Source organism: Rattus norvegicus, chromosome 6, assembly GCF_021556685.1.
Source record: "Rattus norvegicus strain SHRSP/BbbUtx chromosome 6, alternate assembly SHRSP_T2T, whole genome shotgun sequence".
Lineage (NCBI taxonomy): Eukaryota > Metazoa > Chordata > Mammalia > Rodentia > Muridae > Rattus > Rattus norvegicus.
The window spans coordinates 30633410-30660388 of record NC_141539.1 but is presented as its reverse complement, the minus strand read 5'-3'; the positions used below and the strand labels follow the sequence as shown (position 1 = coordinate 30660388).

Here is a 26979-nt window from a genome sequence, read left to right as displayed (position 1 = left end):
GACATCTGTATATAGGTCAGATAGAAAGCCATCTCCTAGAACCTGAGGAAGCTTATTGATCTATTGCATTTGAACATTGATTAGTATGTTGTTTGGAATTGACTTAAATGGTAGGTGTGAGCAGCCTTGCCAGTTGCTCTGGCAAAAACCTGTAATTCCAAAAGTATATCCAGTTGTCTAATGTAGGCTGGTACTGGTATTTGAATGTATATTCTCATTTCTCCCTATCCACGTTAGAAGTTGGTGTGAAGGACAGTGTTCTTATAGGCGATCCTCACTGGGATGGCAAGCTTACCAGAGTAGAAATGGCAGAATGAAGGGAGTCCAAGATGACCAAATTTGTGCTTGACAGAGTCGTAAACTGAGTCTGATGTTTAGTGAACTTGGAGCAGGCAGGAAATCTCTTTCCCCCATGGATGCCAGAACATTCTTGTGGCTTTAGAACTATTAGATTTCAAATGTGAAGACTTGAGTCCAAGACTAGTTCTTCCTAATTGAAATACGGTCTATCTGTCCCTGAGTTATGATTCTCTGTGTGGGGTTGTGTGCCAGGCCAGAAAGCTTTCTTTAAGCATATAGCTTGTGACCAGGCCTCTGGACATTAGCAGGCTGGATGTGAGAAGACCTGAACTTTTGAAGTTCTCAGATGGTCTTCATCGATAGATGGACTTCCTGGAGGAAGAACTACTAGGCTTCACAGGGTCAGCAAGTCTCTCAGCTAAGCTTTGAGGTTGAGACTGGTGGGTAGATGGGGGGGGCAGTTAAAATGTGGGAAAGAAGCAGCAGGTCCACCGTGTGTGGAAACCATGGAGAACAGAAGTGAGCAGCAGTGTCCAGTGCATTAAAGCTCCATAGACAGGGACATAAGCATTTTCCCAGTCAAAAGGAGAAAACAAGGACTTTGAAACATCGAGATAAAAATTCAAGTCTAAGACCATTGTACACTGAAGTTAACTTGTCTGAAAGACAAACACATCCCCTCCCTCTTCCCTGTCCATCTGACAAAATGCCAGTCTCAGAGTCTTACATTTTCTCCAAGCTTGAGTAGAAAGGGGGAAAGAGGGCATTCTAGGGCAGAAAGCATGCAACACACTGCCCACATTCACTCAGAGTTGATGCCCTGCATTTTCCTTAGTGCTTTAAAAAGTATTTGTTAGCATAAAAACAAAGCAAAAGCCCATCATGCCTGACCGATGTCCTTTCTAAGGGGTTTTTCAGATTTGGGTTCCTGGAGCATCCGTCCAATCACACTGTGAAAGCAGCCATTGTGTGGTGGCTGCTTCATTTCTGTAGGAAGCTTACTGTATGGTCAGTGGCATGCTACAGTGGGTCTCAGGAGATGACCCTGGTGTCTTCTGTGGCTGCTCAGACAGTTGGATCTGGCCACTATCTACAGCACAAGCTTCTCACTTGTCATTTGGGTGGCAGCTGCCAAGCTCTGGATGACCTGACATTGAGTATGTCCTCTGATGTGACCACACATGGAAACCTCTGAGGAAAACTGAGTCCTGTCAGCACTCCTATCAAAAGGTAGTGAAGAGGGACAGCCAAAGAGATGTTCCCATGTCTGTGTGATTTACTCAAAGGGTCCAAGGCCTCCTTTTTAATCAGCTTGATGGGATACGTCCCACGTCCTTAGCAGTCCATCTGCTCCACAACAGTGAGTTCTAAGACAGTGACCTAATAGTCCAGAGCCAGGAACTGGGGGTTTGAACCAAGGACAGCACACTCACGCACTAGGCTAACACATCTTACAGCTATGCCATAACCATATGTTCTACTATTAGAATTTGATTTACAATTTTGAATTAGAATCATCTAGAGTTCGAAGAGAAGTAAGTATGAAGTCTATTTAGATTTTTTATTAGGTACAAAAAAGAAAACCCTAAAAAGCTGTGAAGCTCATAAAAACAAACCATCAGTTTAGCAGGGAGCTCACTGCGGGCGAGCGTGTCTTTCTCAGGGTGACACTGAGCCCCTGATGGAGGGAACTTCCCTCTAGATCTGACATGCAAGCAGAGCTGCTTATGGAAGCCTAGAGCTCGCCTCAACAGGATCACCTAATGTTGGCACATTCTCTTTCCTTAAAGATAGGTCTGAGAGTAATGAGACAGCTCGAAACTCTCATTCTAGCCAACAACCATGTTATCACAAAAGAAGTTCTAATTGGACTTTCTCTCAGAAGGACATTCATTCATTTCCATCCCTCCACAACATCTCCCACCAAATAAGAAGTACCATTAAAACAAACTCCAAACCCAAATAATTCACAAGCCAAATAGCTAAGCCTTAACTGTGCAAAGATTGATTTCGGGTTCTTTGTTTTTTTGAAAACCAGGACTACTCACAAAGGGACTACTTTTCCTCAAAGGACACCTCTGAGAATTGGGGGGAGCACTACATTACCAAAGCCTAGGAGAGTGGGCAGAGCTCTCTTCAGGCTTCAGCCCTATTTGGATAGCTTCTGGTTTTAGATAGCTTCTAGTTTGGAAAACTTTTACGACACTACACCATTTGGCCTAAGATTATCTGAAGCTGTTTGTTTGTTTGTTTGTTTGTTTGTTTGTTTGTTTGTTTGTTTAAAGAGAGAATATTATAGAATCAAAAAACAAATGAAGATCTCTGAGCTCCCAAATTATCCTCAAATAAATATAAGCACAAAACTGAGTTGAAAGCTGAATGGGGGGGTTACTTTTGATAGGTGGGCTGTATCTTCTGTCAAGTTAGAACAAAACAGATTTGCTTTTTAAATTGTTCCTAGAGAGGAGAACATGATACTAGGGTCCTAGGAATGCCTGCTGAGTGCCAGGTTTTCTTCATGTATACTTTAAACCGTGTAACCACCCAGAGCCTTACACGGTAGAGATTTTCCCATTTTAAAGATGAGGAAACTGACCCTTGAGAATCTGGTCTTTGCCTGAGGTCACCCAGTTGTAATTGGCAGAGCAGGGATCAAGCCCAGCTCTGTCCCGTTGCAGCATTTGCTCCTGTTCTCGCATTCCTGAGCTTTTTCATCCAGTACTTGCTGTCTGCCAGTACAGCAGTAAAGGCACACAGGGCTTTACTGGCCCTTCCCAGGGAAGAGTTTCCTGAGATATGGTGTAGGGAAAGAGGCTCCGAGAGACAGTTCCTGTACTAGTGCTGCCTGACCGCTAATGGATCCCAGACCATTAGCGAGTGGTCTTCTTCACTGCATCATCCTGGTCCATTGAGGAAAGCTCCTCCAGTGACAACTTGCAACCTCTTCTTGATTTGTTGGTTTTATTCCCCAACGTGCTCTCCTCTCCGAAGGAATCATACATACCAAGCCGGCTACTGTGTCACCTACAAGTGGCATGGGAGATTGTCTGGAAGAATCCAAGAGTAACTCTCGGCATGGAAAAATGCCCACCATCCTGTGTTCTGTGTTCAGAACACTCCAGATTTTGTCAGTGTCCCCTGCCCAGGGTTCTAAGGCCACACACCTGTAAGACACCTCCCATGCGTGCCCCACCCCCACTCTCTTCCTCAGCACTGAGCACTCCAGGTGCTTCCTCTGCCTGGTCTCCTGCTCTCACCCCTCCCTTCCCTCTAACCCTGCTAGAAACCAGAGTGTCCTCTAAGGCCCCACTCAAAGCCATCTTTCTAGTAAGCTTCTGAGAAGCCCCTTAGCAGCATGCCTTTCCACTGTGACACTGGTAGGACCACCTCTGCTGTTCCCCTCGCTCCCCCCAGCAGTGGAGGTCCAGCATGAGCTGGTACAGTGAGGGGGAAGACCTGGCTTGATCAGCATGGCTTCCCTAGAGCTGTCTCATGGGAGGTACTTGGGGAGTGGTCCTCACACTGGCTACATGTTGCCTTCTGTGTTCTATAAAGGTTATAGCTACAACCTTTAAATTAATTTTTTAAAAAAAGGCTATTTTAGTTTGAGGAATTGTATCCTCTTCATAAATGCTCATTAGTCATCCTTCATATTGGGGCTATCACAATGTCTGTAAATTTGTATGTAGCTAGTTCAGTTTTTCAAGACCGTAATTTAAGCCACCCAGTCACCCTCTCTTTTTAAACAGAAAACATTAAACATTGCGTTGGTCCTCATCCTTCTAATCACCTACAGTCAGTACCTTGTCTATGAATTCCTTTAAATTAAAAGCTTACGATGTTTTTGGAGACTTGGCCCAGCTTTTAAGTTCCAAGGATTTTTGCATTTGAATATATTTTAATTTATTTAAGGATTCTTTTAATCAAATGCTTCCCTAATTTAGCCAGCTTTTTTTTTTAATACTCCCAAGCCAGAAATTTGTTTATTGTGACTAAATTCTTTTTAAAACAGGACTTTATACATTACTAAATCTATTTATGGCACTCCCTCTTGCTAGATTTCTTTCTGCATCTCAAGAGAGTGTGCTCCCTTCTTCCACGTCTAGTGCAGTCAACACTTCCTCGCTGTGGTGGTCCGTACCAGTCAGGCACTAAGTGCTCTCTGGCCAGCCCTGGTTGGCTGAGCACTCCAGCAAGCACTCAGGCAGCGCCTCTGAGAAGTGAAGTGTGTGGGCCCCAGAAAAGAAAGTAGCGGGACCTGTGTGTGTCTCAGGGTTGGAAGCAGAAGAACCAGTGGGAATGAGGGTGCCAAAGCCAGGGTCCAGAGCTCTGCACGTATGGACCCTTGGTTTTAGCGCAACACCTAGACTGAGGAATATGATCACTGAGTGAGTGATGCTTGAAGCAGAGAGACAGGAGAGCAGTCAGTATCGGGGAAGCTGAGGGCTCCTTGGTCCCAGCTCTAGCCGCTGGTATTCTATCCCCCTCCAGAGAGCCTGAGAGAGCCCTGCTAGGGAGCACAGGTTAGAAGTATGTCTCTGGAGCACAGACATTTCTCGACACCTGAGCCTTAATGCAGGTGAAACTGGATAGATTCAGAAGAGCCAGAAAGCCTGTGAGGGAATAGCAGCTTGGCCTGTGAGCTTCCCAGGGCCAGCATCTGCTTCCTTCGGCTCTGCACCACCCTTTCCATCTGTCTGCCTTGAGGGCAGGGAAGTAGTGACTAGAAATAAGACTGATAAAACTAGTAAGAGCTCTGGCAAAGAGATAGAGCCTGTTACATCCATGTTATATCCACACAGCTATCTGTGGGCAGGAACATGTTATGTCCATGATATATCCATGCAGCTATCTGTGGGTGTTTTGTTGACTTCTTCTAAAGAATATTCCCCAGACTCCAATTCTGATTCATCTTTTAACCTTCTCCAACCGACTCAAAGTCCATCTCTAACCTCAGGCGGAGTTCCCCACTCCCTCTCCGGGTGCCTCTTGTGTGGGTTCAGGAGCTCCTTCCCCTCCTCAGCTTTTTGCAGACTTTGGGCATGCACATGGGCACCCTCATTCTTCCCTGCATTCTACCAGCATCAGGTTTGTTTATCTCCTGAAACCTGGTTAGCTTCCTAACCCTTCAGTTTTATAAAAGCCCACTTGCATACTCCAAGATTAATAAATACTGGAAGAATAGAGCTAACATTTTTGAAGCTGTTGCCTCTCCAGGGAACAGCTGCTAACCTGGACTTTACATGAGCTGCTCCTGTAGTTAGCATACCAGCTCTGTATCCATAAACAGTATAATACCCACGTGGACACCATATTCAATATATCAATTGTTTTACAGAGTTTGAACCTCATATAAATGGAATTATACCAGTTGTTTTCTGCTTCTGTAAATACTGTTGTCCCAGCCCACGGTGCAAATCAGTAGCAGAGTACATGCTTCTCATATATGAGGCCCTGGGTTCAGTCCCTAGCACCAAGAAGAAAAACGAATATCTTGCTCCTTAAAGCTTTTAAAAATGATTATCTAGAGCTTCTATAAGTATATATATGAAGAGTATAGAAACATTATCCATGTATCATCTTAGTTAAATCTTAATTTATTGCTGTAATTGCTTCTGATTTTTAAAAGAATTAGCACTTAGTGCCCCATCATCCCACCCCTCTCTTGTTCTTTTTTTTTTTTTTTTTTTCCGGAGCTGGGGACCGAACCCAGGGCCTTGAGCTTGCTAGGCAAGTGCTCTACCACTGAGCTAAATCCCCAACCCCTCCCTCTCTTGTTCTTAATTCCCCGCAGTGACCTCTGCTTGGCTGCTTGCCTTAGCCTCGTGCTTGGCTGCTTTGTACATGTTTGCATGTTTTACTGCAGAGACAATCACAAGCAGCATGCAATCATGTGTGTGTGTTGAATTTCATACAAACATATTGACGTGTTCGCTTTTAGCTTCTTTTGTTCATTGAAGATTGTCTTGGAACTTAGTGCATGTTGCCCATGAATCCCTAACTCCCTCCTTAAACTGCTGTCCAGTATTCCGTGGAAAGATTATACCACTGTTTATCTATCTGGTCTCCTATTGGTCTACATTTAAGATGGTTCTGTCCTCATCATTGTCCTTGTCATCGTCATCAGTGTTATCATCACGGATGCTACAAGCCCACACCTACAGCTTCTAAAGCTTGGGTAGCAGTTTCTTGGGTTGGATTGCTGAGCTGTGGAGTGTGTGCGTCTTGAGTTTGTCAGAGCCTAGCAGTTCATATTCCAGTGCCAATGAGTGGGAACTCAGTGTTGTGTGCCTTGGACAGCCCCTGGGTATTACCTGGTTTTATGTGAATCCAGTGGTTCCTTTCTTTCATCAAACATGTATCAAGTATCTCTCATGTGTCACACACCTGTGATAAGTGCTAAGAACATAAAAATCATGAATCCTTACCCAACCTAAAGGATCCTCCAAACATCTGTAAAACATTTCTGCCTGTGGAGACATTAAAAAAGTCAGGGATATCTACAGTGTCACATTCCATTGTGGTGTCACTGTCGAGTCACAGAAATTTCTGTTCTCATGGAAAGAAAAGTTCAGTATTAATAGATCCACTTTGAGTTTGCTTCAGTGGGCAGGGGAGAGGACCTTGGCTCTTCATGGCTAGCTACAAGTAGAGCCTCTGTGTCCTCCACATCTGCCCAGTGACAGGAGATAGTCCCACCTTACTCTTCAAAAGTAAGCATATGTACAGAGGGAAAGAATTGCTGCTGAGACGGAGTTGGCTTTAGGAAGGGGAATGGATGGAAAATGGAACCATAAGTAGAGAGTTTGTAGTGAGGGGTGACTATTGGGCCACACCCAGTGGCCCCTGAGAACCTCGGTGTGTATCGCCCTTAACAGCAGTTTCAGGACTGGGTCCTAGGCACTTGTGAAATAGCGGACTAAGCTTTCCGTAACCCAGGAGGCATTCTGTGCAGTATTTATCTTTACCATGTTTCATGATGTCACAACTGGGTTTTTTTCAGTGTATTTATTGAAATGTGAAAATGTTTACAAAGTTGGGAAAGGTTGCCATCAAGATAATTAAAATGTAAGCATCTGAAGGCTTACATACAACCATGAGAAATTGGAATCGTGTGGAATAGTACCAATCTATATGAGGCACTCAGGGTGAGGGCAAGGAGGGGAAAGAGTAAATATTTACTTAGTACCTGCCTGGCCTTTGTCTAATCCTGTCAACAAACACAATGAAGTAATAATTATTACTCCCATTTTGCCTGTGACACCACTAATGGTGGGCCATTCTTATCTGATAGCAAAGGAGTATGATTCTGTCTCTTTTCAAAATAGGATAAGGTTATATAGCAGTGTTTCAGAAAGCTTCATGCTGGCAGGAAATAATCAAACTTAGAGCTGAAGTCGACCAAATAGAAACAAAAAGGACTATACAAAGAATCAACAGAACCAAAAGCTGATTCTTTGAGAAAATCAACAAGATAGATAAACCCTTAGCCAGAGTAACCAGAGGACACAGAGAGTGTGTCCAAATTAACAAAATCAGAAATGAAAAGAGAGACATAAAAACAGAATCAGAGGAAGTTCAAAAAATCATCAGATCCTACTACAAAAACCTATATTCAACAAAACTTGAAAATATGCAAGAAATGGTACCAAAGTTAAATCAGGAACAGATAAACGATTTAAACAACCCCATAACTCCTAAAGAAATAGAAGCAGTCATTAAAAGTCTCCCAACCAAAAAGAGCCCAGGTCCAGACGGGTTCAGGGCAGAATTCTATCAAACCTTCATAGAAGACCTAATACCAATACTATCCAAACTATTCCACAAAATTGAAACAGACAGAGCACTACCGAATTCCTTCTATGAAGCCACAATTATTTTTATACCTAAACCACACAAAAACCCAACAAAGAAAGAACTTCAGACCAATTTCCCTTATGAATATTAACGCAAAAATACTCAATAAACTTCTTGCAAACCGAATCCAAGAACACATCAAAACGATCATCCGTCATGATCAAGAGGGCTTTCACCCCAGGTATGCAGGGATGGTTTAGTATACGGAAAACCATCAACGTAATCCACTATATAAACAAACTGAAAGATAAAAACCACATGATCATTTCATTAGATGCTGAAGAAAGCATTTGACAAAATTCAACACCCCTTCAGGATAAAAGTTCTGGAAAGAACAGGAATTCAAGGCCCATACCTAAACCATAGTAAAATCCATATACAACAAACCAGTAGCTAACATTAAATTAAGTGGAGAGAAACTTGAAGCAATCCCACTAAAATCAGGGACTAGACAAAGCTGCCCACTTTCTCCCTACTTATTCAATATAGTTCTTGAAGTCCTAGCCAGAGCAATCAGACAACAAAAAGAGATCAAGGGATACAGATTGGAAAGGAAGAAGTCAAAAATATCACTATTTGCAGATGATATGATAGTATATTTAAGTGATCCCAAAAGTTCCACCAAAGAACTACTAAACCTGATAAACACCTTCAGCAAAGTGGCTGGGTATAAAATTAACTCAAATAAATCAGTAGCCTTCCTCTACACAAAAGAGAAACAAACTGGGAAAGAAATCAGGGAAAAAACACCCTTCATTATAGTCCCAAATAATATAAAATACCTTGGTGTGACTTACAGCAAGCAAGTGAAAGATCTGTATGATAAGAACTTCAAGTCTCTAAAGAAAGAAATTGAAGAAGATCTCAGAAGATGGAAAGATCTCCCATGCTCATGGATTGGCAGGATTAGTATAGTAAAAATGGCCATTTTACCAAAAGCAATCTACAGATTCAATGCAATCCCCATTAAAATTCCAAACCAGTTCTTCATAAAGTTAGACAGAAAAATTTGCAAGTTCATCAGGAATAACAAAAAACCCAGGATAGCTAAAACCATCCTCAACAATAAAAGAACTTCCGGGGGAATCACTATCCCTGAACTCAAGCAATATTACAGAGCAATAGTCATAAAAACTGTATGGTATTGGTACAGAGACAGACAGATAGGCCAGTGTAATAGAATTGAAGACCCAGAAATGAACCCACACACCTATGGTCACTTGATTTTTGACAAAGGAGCCAAAAACCGTCCAATGGAAAAAAGATAGCCTTTTCAGCAAATGGTGCTGGTTCAACTGGAGGTCAGCATGTAGAAGAATGCAGATCGATCCATTCTTATCACCCTGTACAAAACTTAAGTCCAAGTGGATCAAGGACTTCCACATCAAACCAGATACACTCAAACTAATAGAAGAAAAAGTGGGGAAGAATCTCAAACACATGGGCACTGGAGAAAATTTCCTGAACAAAACACCAATGGCTTATGCTCTAAGATCAAGAATCGATAAATGGGATCTCATAAAGCTACAAAGCTTCTGTAAGGCAAAGGACACTGTTGTTAGAACAAAACAGCAATCAACAGATTGGGAAAAGATCTTTACCAATCCTACAACTGATAGAGGGCTTATATCCAAAATATACAAAGAACTCACGAAGTTAGACTGCAGGGAGACAAATAACCCTATTAAAAAATGGGGTTCAGAGCTAAACAAAGAATTCACAGCTGAGGAATGCCGAATGGCTGAGAAACACCTAAAGAAATGCTCAACATCTTTAGTCATAAGGGAAATGCAAATCAAAACAACCCTGAGATTCACCTCATACCAGTGAGAATGGCTAAGATCAAAAACTCAGGTGACAGCAAATGCTGGCGAGGATGCGGAGAAAGAGGAACACTCCTCCATTGTTGGTGGGGTTGCAGACTGGTACAACCATTCTGGAAATCAGTCCGGAGATTCCTTAGAAAATTAGATATTGCACTACCTGAGGACCCAGCTATACCTCTCTTGGGCATATACCCAAAAGATGCTCCAACATATAACAAAGACACATGCTTCACTATGTTCATAGCAGCCTTATTTATAATAGCCAGAAGCTGGAAAGAACCCAGATGCCCTTCAACAGAGGAATGGATACAGAAAATGTGGTATATCTACACAATGGAATATTACTCAACTATCAAAAACAATGACTTTATGAAATTCATAGGCAAATGGATGGATCTGGAAAATATCATCCTGAGTGAGGTAACCCAGTCACAGAAGAACACACATGGTATGTACTCATTGATAAGTGGCTATTAGTCCAAATGCTTGAATTACCCTAGATGCACAGAACACATGAAACTCAAGAAGGATGATCAAAATGTGGATGCTTCACTCCTTCTTTAAAAGGGGAATAAGAATACCCTTGGGAGGGAGTAGGGAGGCAAAGTTTAGAACAGAGGTTGAAGGAACGTCCATTCAGAGCCTGCCCCATATGTGGCCCATACATATACAGCCACCAAACTAGATAAGATGGATGAAGCAAAGAAGTGCAGGCTGGGTTGGGGATTTAGCTCAGTGGTAGAGCGCTTACCTAGGAATCGCAAGGCCCTGGGTTCGGTCCCCAGCTCCGGAAAAAAAGAACCAAAAAAAAAAAAAAAAAAAGAAGTGCAGGCTGACAGTGTAGGCTCCTGAGAGACACAGCCAGAATACGGGAAATACACAGGCGAATGCCAGCAGCAAACCACTGAACTGAGAACGGGACCCCCGTTGAAGGAATCAGAGAAAAGACTGAAAGAGCTGAAGGGGCTCGAGACCCCATATGAACAACAATGCCAACCAACCAGAACTTCCAGGGACTAAGCCACTACCTAAAGACTATACATGGACTGACCCTGGACTCTGACCTCATAGGTAGCAATGAATAGCCTAGCAAGAGCACCAGTGGAAGGGGAAGCCCTTGGTCCTGCCAAGGCTGGACCCCCAGTGAATGGGATTCTTGGAGGGAGGGTGGTAATGGGGAGAGGATGGGGAGGGGAACACCCATATAGAAGGGAGGGGGAGGGGTTAGGGGGATGTTGGCATGGAAGCCAGAAAGGAAATAACATTTGAAATGTAAACAATAAATACCCAATTTAATAAAGATGGGGGAAAAAAGGAAAGAAAGCTTCATACTTCAGTTTGTAATATTCAAACCACAAAAGAAGAGTCTGTTTACACCATGAGATCACACACACACACACACACACACACACACACACACACACACACACACATTCAGAACCAGTAAAAAGTGCAACCAGTTTAACAAAACCTAGCTATGCTTTTCCTTGTCACTTAATGGCAGTAATGATCAGTATTCAAGAGGGATACTTCCGAACTGGAAACCTTATGTCTCTCAGCAATGAGCAGTGTGCTTGGAGCATGGTTAGCTTTCTAGTGGTTAGAGTCTGTGTGTCTCAGAGGTCTCATAGTTGTTAATAAAATGGGGTAGAGAGTAACTTTGTAGCAGTCTTCCTACACCAGCTAGGGAAGAGCCTGGGAGTGAGATGTGCACAGGCCACCGTAACAAGTCAACTCCAAGCAGAATATGATAGCATACCCACTTATTCCTAGCATTGGGATGCAGGCTGCCTCAAGTTCCAGGTCACTGGACTATATGGCCAGTTCTAGACCAACCAAGACTACATAATAAGACTCTGCCTCAAAACTTCAAATGTAGTCATCATTGGAGAGGTAAGAGGAAAACTATCTCATAACACCACTTCAAGGAACTAGAAGCCTGGCACTGGGAACATAACCCTAACCACCAGTGAGTGTGTCTGTGAGGACCTTCCCTTCTAATCTGAGAGCATGGGGGCAGGCAGAGGAATCTATAGCTTGTGAGGCCTGGAGAAATGAAATAATGGCTTGTGAATAATGGTGAAAGTATTTGATGATGTGACTCCCAGGGAAGCAATTATGGTTAACTCCTCATTTGTTTGGCATTTGCCAGGGTTGAACTGTCCCACAAAACCAAATTTTCCAGACAGCTAAAACTTTCCTATTTATGTCTCTTAAATGTTTTTAACCATGCTTGATCCAAATGTTTTTTAAATAGATTGTTCAGTTTTCCTTCCTTCTTGAGCAAAGAAGCTATAAGAAATGTTTTCTTGCATACCTTTGACTCTAAATGTAAGAAAACTTGATTGAGGTAAAATAATGAAGACTTTTAATTGCCTCAGAAAGCAAGAAACCCCAGAGATGATAAAGCCAGCAGCGGGGTTGGGGATTTAGCTCAGTGGTAGAGCGCTTGCCCAGCAAGCGCAAGGCCCTGGGTTCGGTCCCCAGCTCCAAAAAAGAAAAAAGAAAAAAAGCCAGCAGCTCAGTGACATCTCGACAGCCTTCTTGGGGACACTAACTGGGGCCACAGCTCCAGGCATCAGGACTTCACATGATAAGATCAAAGGCTAGAATGAAATGGGGGCTTCTGCCTCTACATGTCTCTAATCAGAATGGAAAATATTTCTCAGAAATGCCCTTGCCAACTTCCCCTCAGATCCCACTGGCAACAGTGAGTCAAATTTCCATGCTTTGGGGGAATATAATTCACTTATAGAGTGCTTGTGAGAGCACTTGTGAGGGGCCTGGCTCCAATCCCCTAGTGCTACCAACAGCCCCATGCCATGGCTTCTAGCAGTCTACAAGAACCATGCACTTACAAAGTGGATAAGAGAAGGGAGCCATGCTCACGGCAGGGTGGAGGATAGAGAAAGGCTATTAGGTAGGCTGCCAAGGGTGGCTGCCATCTTTACCAGGATTCAGGGTGAGGGATGACTTGGATGCATAGCGTTCTCTGCTACACTATGGCCTCACACCAGGATTTCCCCTCCTGACTGCTTTCTCATTTTTATATTCTCCTTTTCCCCAAGCCAGACTACTAATTACCAGCACCTGCTGCTAAAGTGATTTCTCATTGTCTTGCTGTGATTATGACATTTAGTTTTATTTCTGAAAATGAAAAATCCTATAAGTAACGTTATTCAAGCTAAGCTTAAAATATTCTGACAGTCAATCAGGCTGCATATCTGGTGCATGGGATGGAGTGGTTTTGGGCTGTCCTAGGGCCATTTTTTGATGATTGGTATGTTTGAAGAAGAAAGACTTTCCTCTAGAGCCCTGTATCTCAGACAGTTCTTTCCTGGACTCTCCCTGTGGTAAAATGATGAGCATTTGTGGACAGGCAGGGCAGGCTCCTAAGTGGGCAAGCGGTGGCCACACATTGCACCTTACACTGCACACAGCATGCTTCGTCTATGTTTAATTCCTCTCATGCTGCCATCTGGTTGTTAGCTGGGAGCTGCCATTAACTCCATGGCAGTGACCATCAGGTGGCAGCTGTCTGGAATGCAGTCTCATCATGCCTGTCTTCTCAGGTGGCCAAAGCCATGTGGAGGAGACTTCAGAAGAGCCAGTGTATGCAGAATTTAAGTGTTCAGTGTGGCATAGTGAAGCGAATTCCTAAGGAACCTAAGAGCCAGACCTACTGAGCCAGTGAGGGCCATCCCTTCCACTTATAGAAAGCGGACCAAAACCCACAAGAAGAAAACATAAGAAGCTGTTGTCATAAGCAGTAGATCTAGGGATCAAGTGTGTTCCAGTCGCTCACAAGAAAGCAGATGGTTAAGAAATTGACGGCTATAGCTAAACGGGAGACCAAATTGCTTAGGCTCTGTGGAGGTCTTTGAGAACAAGTTAGCTGCTCGAAGCCTACAGTAATTCTTTTTCATCAGCTAACTTTAAGTAATAGTTAAGTGTCAGAGACATTTAGAGATAAGGGAAAACAAGTTTTGTTTTTGCCAACGTCAACTAATTTGTACTATTCAGATCTCATACAAAAAATGCAAAGTAGTTCTGAGATATTGTGGTTATTATCATTTTATACATAGAGTAGTTTTAAAAGAAGCTACCATTTTATTGACTCCTGACTATTTTAGATACAATATAACTTACTTGAGCAAGGTATCTATAGCTTTAAATGTTCATGTTCTCTATGTGAATTATCATATACATAACTTTTATCTCTGAAATCCTTTGATAATTCCTGTTCTTCTAGTAACCCAGTTGTGGTACAGGAAGTTTCCGATTTGAACATTGGCTATAGGGACACACTGTTCTATATGGAGACAAAACAGAATCATGTAGTGAATGTTTTGAGGATTATAGTATACATCAGCATAGAGCTTGCTGATTTTTAAATAAAAACAAGAATCATATCTTACTTGAGTGGGTTAATAGATTATATTTATGGTTTTTAATGTTTCTAATGCTAATTGGCATTTGAGTCAAAGAAGATAGTTCAAAACTAGGTGAAAAATACTTCTCAACATACCAATACTAATACTAGCAATTCACTTCTGCAAAGCAAAATAATGGGAAAAATTAGAAGGCATTCCAGCCAGATGCAGGGTTGCATACCCATGTCCCAGATGCTCTGGGTTGGAGGCCAAAGGATCTCATGAGCCCGGGAGTTTGGCAAAAGCCAGAGCACTATACCAAGACCTAATCCTGTAAAAGCTTCTCAGGGTACTGGGAGAATGGCTCAGTCTTTAAAGAACTTTCAAAGAGACCTGAGTTCGATCCATATAAAAAGCTGAGCATTGTGGCATGTGTTTGTGGTCCCAGCTCAAAGGGCAAATGCATGAGTACCCTCAGGCCTACGGGCCAGCTGGTCTCGTCTAACTGGTGAGCTTGGGGCACTTGAGACCCTTTCTCAAAAGAGGTGGATGCCATTCCTAAGAATGACACCTTTGAAGTTTTTCTTTGACCACCACAAGCACTGACACATGTGTACTTACACACACACACACACACACACACACACACACACACACACACACACACACTTCTTTTGTTTTTAGAAAAAAAATGTAGTCTAAAGTCCCCCAAAAGCTTGAAAGTCACATAGCCCGTAGTAGTAACTACATTACTTTTGAGTGTGAGTGATAGCTGTTTATACCTGTTTATGAATACATTGAATTGTGTTATTTAAAATTACTCCTTTTTATAGGTTAGCTAGCATATTAAATACTTTCCTATTATTAATGATTGCTTTGGACATCATTAATTAGAGGTTAAGTCTAATGTTGTTTTGGAGGTTAGTCTGAATGTTGTTTTCTGTTTGGAAACTTGAATGTAATACAGCAGTTACAATTGAAATTGAAAAAGTATGCATGAACATGCATTTCTTCCTTAAAACTAATCAGGGGAAATTAAGTGAGTATCAGAAAGGATTAAAAACGTTAGAAAGCAGAAAGTAGTATTTGTTCAGAGTAGCTGAGGATGTCACAGACCAAGCTTTGTTATATGAAAGGAGCCACGGGGGTTTTCTGAATTGAGATATTTGTCATTTGGATTGGTCTTTTTATACTTTTGTTGTTCTGTGTTATAAAATCTCTGCTTTCATAAAAATAGACATGTATGGAGACTATCGTATTGTGACACTGAGAAAGTGACTAAAAAGTGGACATTCTCAGTCTTGCCCCTTTTCTTTGGTAGTAGTGTGAGTCACCAGTAGAAACCCCCTGTGTCGCTGAGTCAGACATCATCAGAGTCCAGTACACTCAGAAGTCTGAGAGGCTCTACCAACAACACAGCGTTTTGTTGGTTGGTTGGTTTTGGTTTAGGGTAAAGCAGTGAGTTACTGTTGGGGAGGGTCTTTAAAAACCAAACACCATGAAGCTAACTTTTCCTTTGAGAAGTCACATAGAGGGAAAGCGCTAGTCCAGGACCAGCCTTATCCACCCTGAGGAAGGGATACACTCCACACCATCATCATGTGTTGCTTTAATATGTATCTGTTTGTACAGCCAACACTTCCGTCCTTGTTCATTCTTTACAATGAAGGTTCTGGCTTCCTGAGTTGTAATTGCAACACAGTTATAAGCAGGCTATTCTAGAGTATTCTTTAATGTCACACAGTAGGAGCCAAAGATTTGAATCCTGGCTCTAAATGTTGTCTCCTGCTGCTGCCCAGTCTATGAGAAAGTTAATAAAGCCCATGAACTTTCTAGTTTACTTCTCTGTTAAATGCACAGTTTCAAATTAATGTTCTTGAAGCTTTAATTAACAAAGTATCTAAAATGTACTCTGCAAAGTTAGAAAATTCTATACACATAGTTACTGCGATTATTAATGTCCCTGTTCTCTGTCCTAGAAATGGGTAACATTTGCACAAACATTGTCTACCTCAAAGAATGTTGAAACAGTTTCTGAGGATGCTTTGCCTCCACTAAAACTAACAAGAGATTTTATTTTTAAAAATTGACTTAACCCCAAAATGAAATGAAAAAGCACACACTACATATTAGCAGGGCTTGGCCTCCGCTCTGATGTGCAGCAGCATGGTCTCTGCTCAGATTTGTTCCTGTTGCCACCCATTAAGGAGCTCCCTCTGATTTACAAGATATAAATATATGTTGTAACATATGTGGGAAAAAATGGAAAGTGCTGAGTATGGAAATTCATGGCTTGATTGGAAGCAGAATGATAATTTTATTTTTCTGGTAGTCTAGCTGGCACATCCTATCAAGTAGAGAGATTATGGAAGCCCCTTTTTGTCACTTTTCCAAGTTTGTTCTTGAAAACCATCTTCCATCCTGCTCTCCTCCATCAAATTACAAATGAGGAAGACACTGTCGCACCTTTGAAAAACTTCTGGCATAATGAAAACTTAACCCAGTTACATGACTAGATCTGCAATGGCTGATGGGTGATCCAGGGCCCAGGAGCTCAGGCAGTGTGGGATGCCATCCTGGCTGTGCCTAAGATTCTACATGTGTCATGGACTCTTTGGTTCCTCATGCCATCGCTTTGATCCAAGCCTCAATCAGTACTTTGGGTTCCAACTGTCATGTGTCCAACATTCTGAGTTAGCCAAAAACGTGTCTTGTGTTTACTGCTGGGCGGTGATGACAAATGTCTCTAATCCCTGCATGTGGGAAACAGAGGCAGGTGGATCTCTGTGAGCTTGAGGCCAGCCTGGTCTACAACATAAGTTCCAGGATAGCCAGGGTTACACAGAGAAACCCTGTCTAGGGGAGGAAAAAAAAAGGATGTGTTTATGAACTCTTAACTTTTTTCCCTTCTTTTGCCTTGCAGTTGACCTGCCTCTGTTTTTCCCTCGAGATCAGCCAACCCTCACGTTTCAGTCCGTCTACCACTTTACCAACAGTGGACAGCTTTACTCCCAAGCACAGAAAAATTACCCATACAGCCCCAGATGGGATGGAAATGAAATGGCCAAGAGAGCAAAGTAAGTGATCTAGTGTTGTTTGACCGACCATTTTTTTACTTTTTGTAAATGGACTGTAGGAGATATGAGATAGCAAGTTGAGTTGTAGATAAATAATGTCAGTAATAAAAATGTTGACAACTACATATATGTATTTAAAATGATAGATTTCACATGTTGGCAAACAGATCTAATGAGTAGTCAGTATGAATTCTGTATCTTCTTTTCCATGGGAAACGGCACCTCATGAATGGTGTTACGTTTCTCCTGTGTGTTGCATTCATGCGTCTTGGCTGTATACTCAAGTACAGACTCCTGAGATCTGCAGACACTGCTGTGGAACTTTTGCCTCAATGGAGAGTGAAGTTACTGGCCTTCATAGTTGAGTGTAGAAAGGCTGTCACTACAGCCATAAGGATCAGGTTGATCCAGAAACATGATGACTGTTTTTTGTAGGTAAAGACTTCAGTGCCTGGGCCAACAATGTATGAACCCCTGCACTGAAGCAGCAGTGGACTGAAATGGGATTTTCCAAAAATAAACCATGGTGTAGCTAATACTTCATCACTCTGCACAGCCATGTGCACATACCTGTGATCCCAGCTGAAGGGTGGGCAGAGCCAAAGAATCAGAGAAAGAAAACTGTCTCAATGGCATCCTCCATTGCTCATTGAATATTTATTAACCTCTACCGTGTTCTAGGCACTGTGTGCCATGCTGAGAATGTCACAGTAAACTACAATCTACCCATGGCCTCATGGAGCCTGTAGCCAACAAGGAGATAAATCATACCAAATTCCTGACGCTTTAAAGTACCTATAACAGAAGGTGACGTTCCAGGCCTAGAAACTTCTCCATTATTAAGACTTCCTATCCTTACCAACCATTTTCTGATTCGAGTTTTCTTCCCAGGGAAGACCCTCCTGTCCTCTCCCATCGTCTCTAGTTCTAACCTCCACATGTGATAGACTTAAGGTCCTACAAGCATGCCCTTCTCCAGCACTCCAGCCACCCAAAATTCCTATGTGCAACCCCTAGCTGTTAGCTCAAACTCACGTGACTTTCTCCCTGTACTTGCCCTTGATCTCCAGTATACTGAAGTCTGAAATTCTATTTCAGGAATAAACAAACATATGCAAGTGCAACTAGTAACAACTATTAAGACCTGTGTTGAAATACAGTAGAACAAAGGAGCAGTAAAGCAAGTTTCTGTCTGAAGTCTTACAGTTGTTTAATTTGAGCTCTCCCTATGCACACATAGGTTCTGCCCCAGAAGATGGGCCATTTTTTGTGGCATGTGCTCCAGAATCTGAACCAGACATGTCTCTGTGGTTTCCATGGCAAAGCTATCCTGGTGTGCGTGTGCACACTTCCTAAGCAGGCATTTTAGCATGTACGAATTGAGTCTTTAAGGAGCTGAAGACCACAAGCCTGTGATTTCAGTATAGGAATATCGTAAGTGAAGTCTGTTTATCTTAACAGATTGGTTCAGACTTTCAAGAGACATTTGCTTTATGTTAACACCAGTCTAAAGAAAACATCTGAAGTCGTGTTAAAAAAAAATCTGCCTGCTAGTTTAGTGAGGATAAATCCATTTTAGATGTAATAAAAGAGACAGCCAGCAGCTCATGCTAGCTAGAAATAATAGCTTTAAACCCTATTCTTTAATTGTACTGAGTAATTACGTGGGGCTGTGTCAGAGGCCAGGTAATGGGCAAACATAAGCAAGAATTGTACTGTGGTTCAGTCTGAAAACTAGCAGAAAGGCATGGAAGAAAATGTTGAACAAAAAGAAAGGTCAGTGAGGCATTCCTCTCATGCGCCATTTCTGTATCCTATGAAAATACTGTACACAGTGTGTAAAAGGCTATAATTCACTTAGGGAGCTCTGCCCACGACATAAACACTCTCATGGTTTAGAACAGCCCCAGAACCCTTTGAGTGAAATCAGCTGTTTATTCTGCCTGCCTAAGAGCACAGTTCTAAACATGTGCATTAAAAAAGGACACTTTCTGGCACTGCGAAGCCACGGCTTTTCCTACCACAGTGCTTCTTGCTGATGTCAATGCAGCCAGTCCTGCCCTTAACAACTGAATACCCTAAAGTGAGTAGGCACAGGCTTTGGGGTCATGCATGCCCTAGTTCTGACCACAGAATTTAATCCTATAAACTCCATAGCCTTGGGCAGAGTGCATAATCTCTCTGAACCTCATCTTTTAAGGCAGGCTTGTACCCCCTGCTGATGAGTGACTTGCTAGGAAGGTGCAATCAATGAGATAACATTGAACAACACAAGTTTCCTTCTGCTCCATCCTTCAGAGCCTGTACTCAGGGCTCTGAGCCCTCATCCCCAAGCCCCATTCCCTACGGGTTTGCTCGTATGCTCAAAACTCCCAGGCAAACCTTCTCTGCCCTCTTCCCGGTCCTGTACTCTCATCACATGCTCCTTTAGAATATCTTCTATGTTATTTTTACTTTTTCTTTAACATCTTTATCTACATCTATTTTCTTAACCAAATGGTGAGATCTTTAAAGGCAAAACCTAGCTGTAATTATCTTTTTATTGTAATATAATTTGTGTATAATTTTCAGTGCTATGAACAGATTTGTATAAAGACTGTCTCTCTCTTACAATGGCTCAGCTTAATAGTTTTGAGCCATGTAGAGGTCTGAAAGAAACATACATTTGGTAGAGTCCATAGTTTGATCTTGGATTGTGAAATTTTTATGAGATGGTATTATTTAATACAGTGCTGTATGCTGTTCCAGCTCCCAAGGAAGAAAAACAATAGTCTAAGACAGTCTATTTCACCAACTCTGCTCACTATAGCTAGATACATAAAGGGAGGCTTTACTAAAGGTATTTCATTCTTTTTACATTTATGGATTGATTGATCAGGGGAATTGGTTCTCTCCTTCTACCATGTCATTTCTAGGGACTGAACTCAGGTTGTCAGGTTTGGTAGCAAGTAGCTGTACCTGCTAAGCCATTTGCTGGCCCACAGGATATTTTCCACGTCTTGTGGGATTATTGGACTATAACCCTTCAAAGATCCAAGACCATCTGTTGCTCACATTGATGAAGAATATACGTACTTAGAATTCTTTTTTTTAATTTTTTATTATATATTTCTTTACTTATATTTCAAAGGTTATTCCCCTTCCCGTACTTAGAATTCTCATGTCCTCTTAACATATTGGTCCTTCTGCCATTGTGGAATGTCTTTATCTGGTAAGGCTTTTTGACTCGAAATCTTCTTTAATGTTAAAATAGCTATTCCAGCTTTCTTTCCATGTAGTTTAGTATGCTGTCTTTCTTCAGCCCTTTTTGTTTTATGTAGTCTCTAGCTATCTGTATGTCCTGAAACTTTTGTATACTTTGATTTTTTAATCTAGTCTAATGGTCTGTATCCTTTAATATTTAGTTTATATTTAATATAACAAATGAGTTTATTAAGCTTAAGTCCTACATCTTCCTTTCTTTAAATTTTTAAACTTCCTTTGTCTTTAGTTCCTTTATTTTCTCTTCCTGTATTCTTTTGGTTTATTGAAGTATTTTGGCATATATCTTTATGTCCCTTTCACCTCTTATTGGCTTATTAACTCTTATCTCTTCATATATTTTGGTTACATATGCAGTAAATATAACATCACATAAATTTAAATGAATAATACCTATCATAATTAATACTACTACAATGTTTGATACCTAATTTAAAAGCCTAAATCTATAAAAGGTCTCTTTATTCCTCTAATTCGCCTTTCTGCTATGATATCCATGTTTTGATTTTACATGTGAATTCCACAATAAATTGACTTTTAACAGTCAAATAGCTTTAAAAAATTTTTCTAGCCAAAGGAAAACTAAAATCTACTTCATTCTGGAGTTTTAAATAAAGGTAGCAGGAAATCATTTTTTGAGAGGATCTTACTATGTAGCCTTGGCTGTCTTGGAACTCAGTCTGTAGACCTGGCTGACCTCCACCTCAGAGATCTGCCTGCCTCTCCTTCCCTGTTGCTTGAACTAAAGGGGTAGCCTCAACCCCCAACAGAAATGTATTTTTAAAAATCTCTTTTTCAGAACAAACTATCAGAGAGATGACATTCGGTGTTTAGCCCAGGAACACTGAGGCTTACAGTCATTACCAGAAGAAAATTCCTCCTGCATGACATCCAGCTGCCTCTGCCTTCCCTGTAACTTCACCAAGGACAGTACACCCTCACTGTGACAGATCACCACTGCAGAAACTCTTATTCCCCTTCACATAGATGAAGTATTCCCAAGGAGACATAGCTAGCTTCTTGGAAAGCAGGCACTCAGCCACTTGAGCTCCAACCTCACTGTGCATTCAGAGACAGACAGACAGACATAGTCCCCTTCCTCTTTGCCACTTGCCTAAGGCCCCTTCCACAGGGGTCTGGCATCCAAGTAGCTGTAGAGAAGAAATGTGTGCAGCAGTTTAAGGACACTGACCTCGAAGTCCTGGCAGCTGGTTTAAACCTGTCTCTGCCATTCATTGACTGCAACTTTGGGGATATGCATAATCCTCCCAAGTCCTTGTCTCCTTGTCTATAAACTGGTAAAGACTTATTTAGAGGGTCACTATGGTGGCATAGGGTTCTCTGTGTTGACATCTAACAAATTACCACAAACTCCCCATTGTAAAGCACCACAGGTTTTATTATTTTGATGCCAACATGGCTAGTTAAAATGTGGAAAACTCTCACTCTTGAGTTGCATAATTTATATCTAAAGCTAACCACCTTAAAAGACAAAACAAAAAGCAAACTAAGATACCTTGGTATTGTGTAGATAACTATACCTGTCTAGATTAGGGTTGGTGGCCTTTTTATAGTCCTGTCTGGTCAGTGAGATCTATGATTGTTAGTGAATTCCATTATATCCCCCTCAGGCTGGTCCTAGCAGAGGCCTATGGGATCTTAGAGTAGAGATGAACCCTCAGTGCACCTACTTCAATGGTTTGTCACACATAAAGTCCGTAACATAAAAGGAATAACTAAGATAGTTCAAAAATAGCTCCTTAGACAACACATGGGAGTAATTCATCATGAGCCTTCCCAAACCATTTTCCATTTCCCTTCTTGCCTCAAGGTCAAAAAGAGATGTTTTTCTTACCCTCCCAGAGCAGTTCATGGCTTCCCATGTGTTGTTTTTCAGTATATACTCTCTTATCATGTGACATCCAGTTGTCTGTAAAGAATAGGTTGCTTTTTAGCAAATACTTTTTAAATTGTGTATTATGGATTATTTTGGTGACTTTTCATTGTTGCTTCTTTGATATCTTCAAAGGTACTTTGGGTTGTTTGAGTTTTTTCCTTCAGAGTACTTATTACTAAATGTTCTAATCCAGTCTCACGCATTACTCCTTTAAATAAAACATCTAAAAATAGACCCTTGATTCAAGAGGTGGAGATGGGTGTGACATCAGATTTTCATCCCCATCTCCAGTCCTCTCCATGGTCCCTGGGGGCCCTCTTGGACATTTGCATTACAATGTGGAAATCCTAGTTCCAATTAGGTCCTCTTAGGAGGGAGGGTGGGCATGGCCTGAGACCTCCTCAGAGGCCAGGGCATGACATCCAAGTGGTTACAGTATACGCTCCTTTGTGTGTTTATTTCCCCAGGAGTTGACCACTCCTCTTGGTTCTCTGTTGTTAGCTCTAAGGGTACCTTGCCATGCTGGTGCCCTGTTTCTATTGAGCCTAGCTATAGAAAGCCTTGCCCTGCCTGTCCCCATACCTAGTGAGCTGGCATCTTGGGAAACCACTGGCTCTGTGCTTCTCATCCTCTTCATCCACACTCAATTCTAGGGAAAACCCTGCTGAGGTCCAGAAAACTCTCTCTAGGCCACGGCTTCCTTTGTCCTACCCTTTCCCTTCATGTCTGTGTTCCTGGAACTCCAGCCTGACATCTAAGGATGCAAAGTCTATATCGATCAGGAAGGCAGCAGATCTGGCAAGCTTTGCTCAATCACATCCCAAGACAAAAGGGATAGAGGAGCTAAGGCAAGAATAAGAGTCATTGGCTGAAGACAGAGCAGTCCATGCTAGGCTCCAAGGACGCCCTGTCTCAGGGCCCATGGGGTCAGACCTTGGAAGAAACACTCAACCCAGCAGTGATTCGTGAACTTTTCTCTTGCTTTGCCCTATTTCCTAAGACCAGTTCCCTTTAAAAAATTCCCAACTTCATCTCAACTGAACTCCCCTTGGGAGAGCAAAGGGAAATTCTCAGGCCTTGGGCTGTCTGAATACCCTGAGAGGACCATGTAGGGCCCAGGTTCTCTTGAGATGACAGGACTTCAGAAGGCAATAGTCACCAATGCCTGCCATCCTGCCTGCCTGGGTTCTCTCTGAACCAGTTCCTGCATTCCTCTCAGCTTTCCTCAAGAGGTTTAGAAATGTAGATGCTATAGAAAGAAAGGTGAGATAAACAGCATGGAATGGTGGGCTCCTCAAAGAGAATTCTTTTGAAGAACATCTTCAAGGGACATGGTTTGTTTTTACTGACAGAAGAGGGAGCAACAGGGATGGGAGGAATCGAGTTCTGCCTGACAACAGGCTTCCTCTCCAAATTGCATAGGTCAGAGGGAGCATGTTATTTATTAGAGCCTGGCATCTGTTGCTGTGATGCGATAAGCCCCATTGAAAAGCCTGGCCATCAGTCACTGCTTACACAGCGTCATCCTAGAACTAGCCTTCCACCATCCTGGGAGCCTTCGCAGCCCTGACTGTACCAGGCACCAGCATTTGCTCTGCTGCCCTGCCTCCCCTCTCCCTGGGAAAGCCAATCAGAGCAAATCCCCTCAGCAGGACCCCTTGGCCCATCTTTTCACAGGCTTCTTTCTGCTCCTCTGAGGGCTGGTTTTGAGCTCTCTTTCTCAGTGGAAAACAGGGTTGGACCTAAGTTTTAACCTCAGTTGTACAAGCCGAAGAAGCTGGCCTAAGTTGGGCTTACCAGGGGAGAGATAGAGGTGGGGGGCATCTGACCCATTGTCCAGTTTTGCTGGGGAAAGTCATAGTGGGAACCACTGAGTACTCAAGCATGAGTTCTGACTATGCCCTCTGCCATGGAAAGTGTTCTCCATCATTTGTAAGACTGTCTAATTGTTTGTGAGTTATAGTCAACATTTTCTTTCTTAGAAAAATATACAAAAAGAAAGGATAGAGAAGTTCTGGTTTGGAGTTTTTCAATAACATACCAAAGAGGAATGTACATTCACTATTGGGATCAGAGTTCCCTTTGAACCACTGGAGAAGACACATCCAAGAAAACAAAGAAAATGCAAAACTGTGAGCTTGGAGACCTGGACCTCATCCAGGCACCCCTCTTACTTTCTTGTGTGATCCTGGGAAGGGCGTGTCATTCTCTGGGCGTGGGTACCCTCATCTGAAAGCATCAGACAAGTATCGACCTGTTACCACTAAACTCTGCTAGATTCATAGAGATTTTAAGAGAGAAGTATGTTTCAGGTAGCTTGGCATAGTTTTTCATGTAGGGAAAAACGTTCATCCCTGTTCCCAGAGGTCAGATACAAATTGATATCTTACTAAATAGAATTAAGGACACTGTGTACGTGATGCTGTTTGTACAGCCTGCATCTGATATTTATAGCACACTTCAGCTGTGGAATGTGCACACATATGCCCTGAACACACACCCTGTAAAATCACTCTAGATGCACTACATTTTCAGATGTCAAGTTAAAACAGCTTCCTGAGAATTAGGCTTGACTGTTCAGATGTGTGCGTGTGCTGGCTTCTGACACACGCCGCCAGGGCTGCTCAGGGCTGTCACGTGTGATGTGGAGTCCAGCCAAGGCAAGAGGGCCCAGTCTCTCGTTTCTATCACTTCTCATTAAGGCAGAGCTTCTAGAGAGGAGGAGGGGGAGGAGGAGGAAGAGGAGGGGGAGAAGGGGGAGGAAGAAGAGGAGGAGAGGAGGGGGAAGAGGAAGGGAGGGGGGAGGAGGAGGAAGAGGAGGAAAAGGCACCATCAGAGGATGGTGAGAGAATGTTGGGGACTGTTCATACTGTGCAGATATGTGACAAGCACAGGCCTTGCTTCTGTGGGAACAAGATTCTCTCTTGCTGTCATCGGATCATTCAGCACAGGAGCCACCGATGGCAAGGACTAGGTTCATTCCTGCTGACGTAGAATTGGTAGAAATAAACAAACCAGTGACCAGGCAAGTAGGTCTCTTGTCTTCCTGTGATCCATAAAATCCACAGCCAATGGTAGACCTGTCTTGGGTTGGCCAAGCCAGAAAGTAAGCTCAACAGTGGGGCTGGGTTCAGGACATGGGACACAGGGGAAAAAACATTAAAAATCAGCTAGAAATGTGATGAACTTATCACGGTGGCAATGAAATGAAATTGCTGGCATAGAGTTGACATTCGGGGCATCAATTTAATTTCTTAGAAGAATCTGTTTAAGATGTACAGTACAAAGGTTAGAACCCTGTGTCCTTGAAGACTGGTCCAAGACAGTGCCTAAGCTGTATGTGACCTCCTGCTTTTCCCTTGCCTCCTGTGGCCCCAGGAGCAGCACATTGGAGTCAGGGGCTAGAGTGAGGAACCTTTCATGGGGTGATCTTCTGCTTCACAGCTCACCCAGGAGGCTGAAGGCCTTTGTGTCATTAGGATGAACCCAGGATATTCATGAGCAGAAATGACTTTCTGAGGGTCTAAAGGAACCAACCCAAGGACTTTTAAGAGAGGACAATTATATGCATAGGTAAACTTACTAACGGGGTTTATAAATGGGAGAAAAGAGTAAGGGTACAACAGTGGGCAGGCCACAAACATCATGGCCTTCACAGTAACCTCCAGATCATCAGGGGACAGGATGTACAGCGAGAAGTGGAGAAAAAATTCCAGTGACTCCTGTCTTCCAGACAGACACTTAGTCATGCCCAGTGGAAAATGGAAGGCAAGAAAGCAGAAGTCAGATCAAGAGATGCCTAGGTAAACCTTATCCAAAGTGACCCCTGAGGAGAAAATAGTAATTCATTTCTTGTGTCCCATGAATGTTAGTGCCAGACCAACAGAGAGAAACAGGGCATAGCAGTTCTGTTATGGGTCGGCAAAAACATGGAGCAGATATATAGGAAACATGTGCAGGAAACTCCAAACAAAACATGTGCAGAGTCCTGGGGACCCTAACATATAACACACACACACACACACACACACACACACACACACACACACACACACCCCCTATACAGACGTGCTGTTCTCAGAGTGTTGAAACTCAGTGCCCATATTTAAAAGAACCCCAGTCAGCAAGGCCAGTCACTAATGGAGATTCTTCTCTGACACCAAGGCCTCCCAGGGAACTAGCTGCTTAGTATACTGTTGAGTGTTGATGGGGAAATTATTATAATGCCTGGCATAGTGTTGTTTAATGGTAGCTGCTGTTATGAACTGCCTCCCTGGGACATTCGATCTTTTTCTGAATGCAGTAAGGTTTCCCTAGCAAGCTTGCATGCTGATACACAGGCCTGCCTTAATGTGGCAGGTACATCCTAGTAGAGCCTTCCTAGCCTT

At 42.5% G+C, this 26979-nt stretch overlaps 1 protein-coding gene across 11 annotated transcripts in view; it reads left to right on the top strand.

Moving 5' to 3' along the window:
* Babam2 (BRISC and BRCA1 A complex member 2) overlaps positions 1-26979 on the top strand; it is a 450578-nt gene that overhangs the window by 406610 nt on the left and 16989 nt on the right. For all 11 annotated transcript variants that reach the window (XM_087553697.1, XM_087553689.1, XM_087553690.1 and 8 more), the window contains one exon: positions 17280-17433. In XM_087553697.1, the coding sequence (XP_087409823.1) occupies positions 17280-17433 (154 nt within the window). The remainder of the gene's footprint in view (positions 1-17279; positions 17434-26979) is intronic.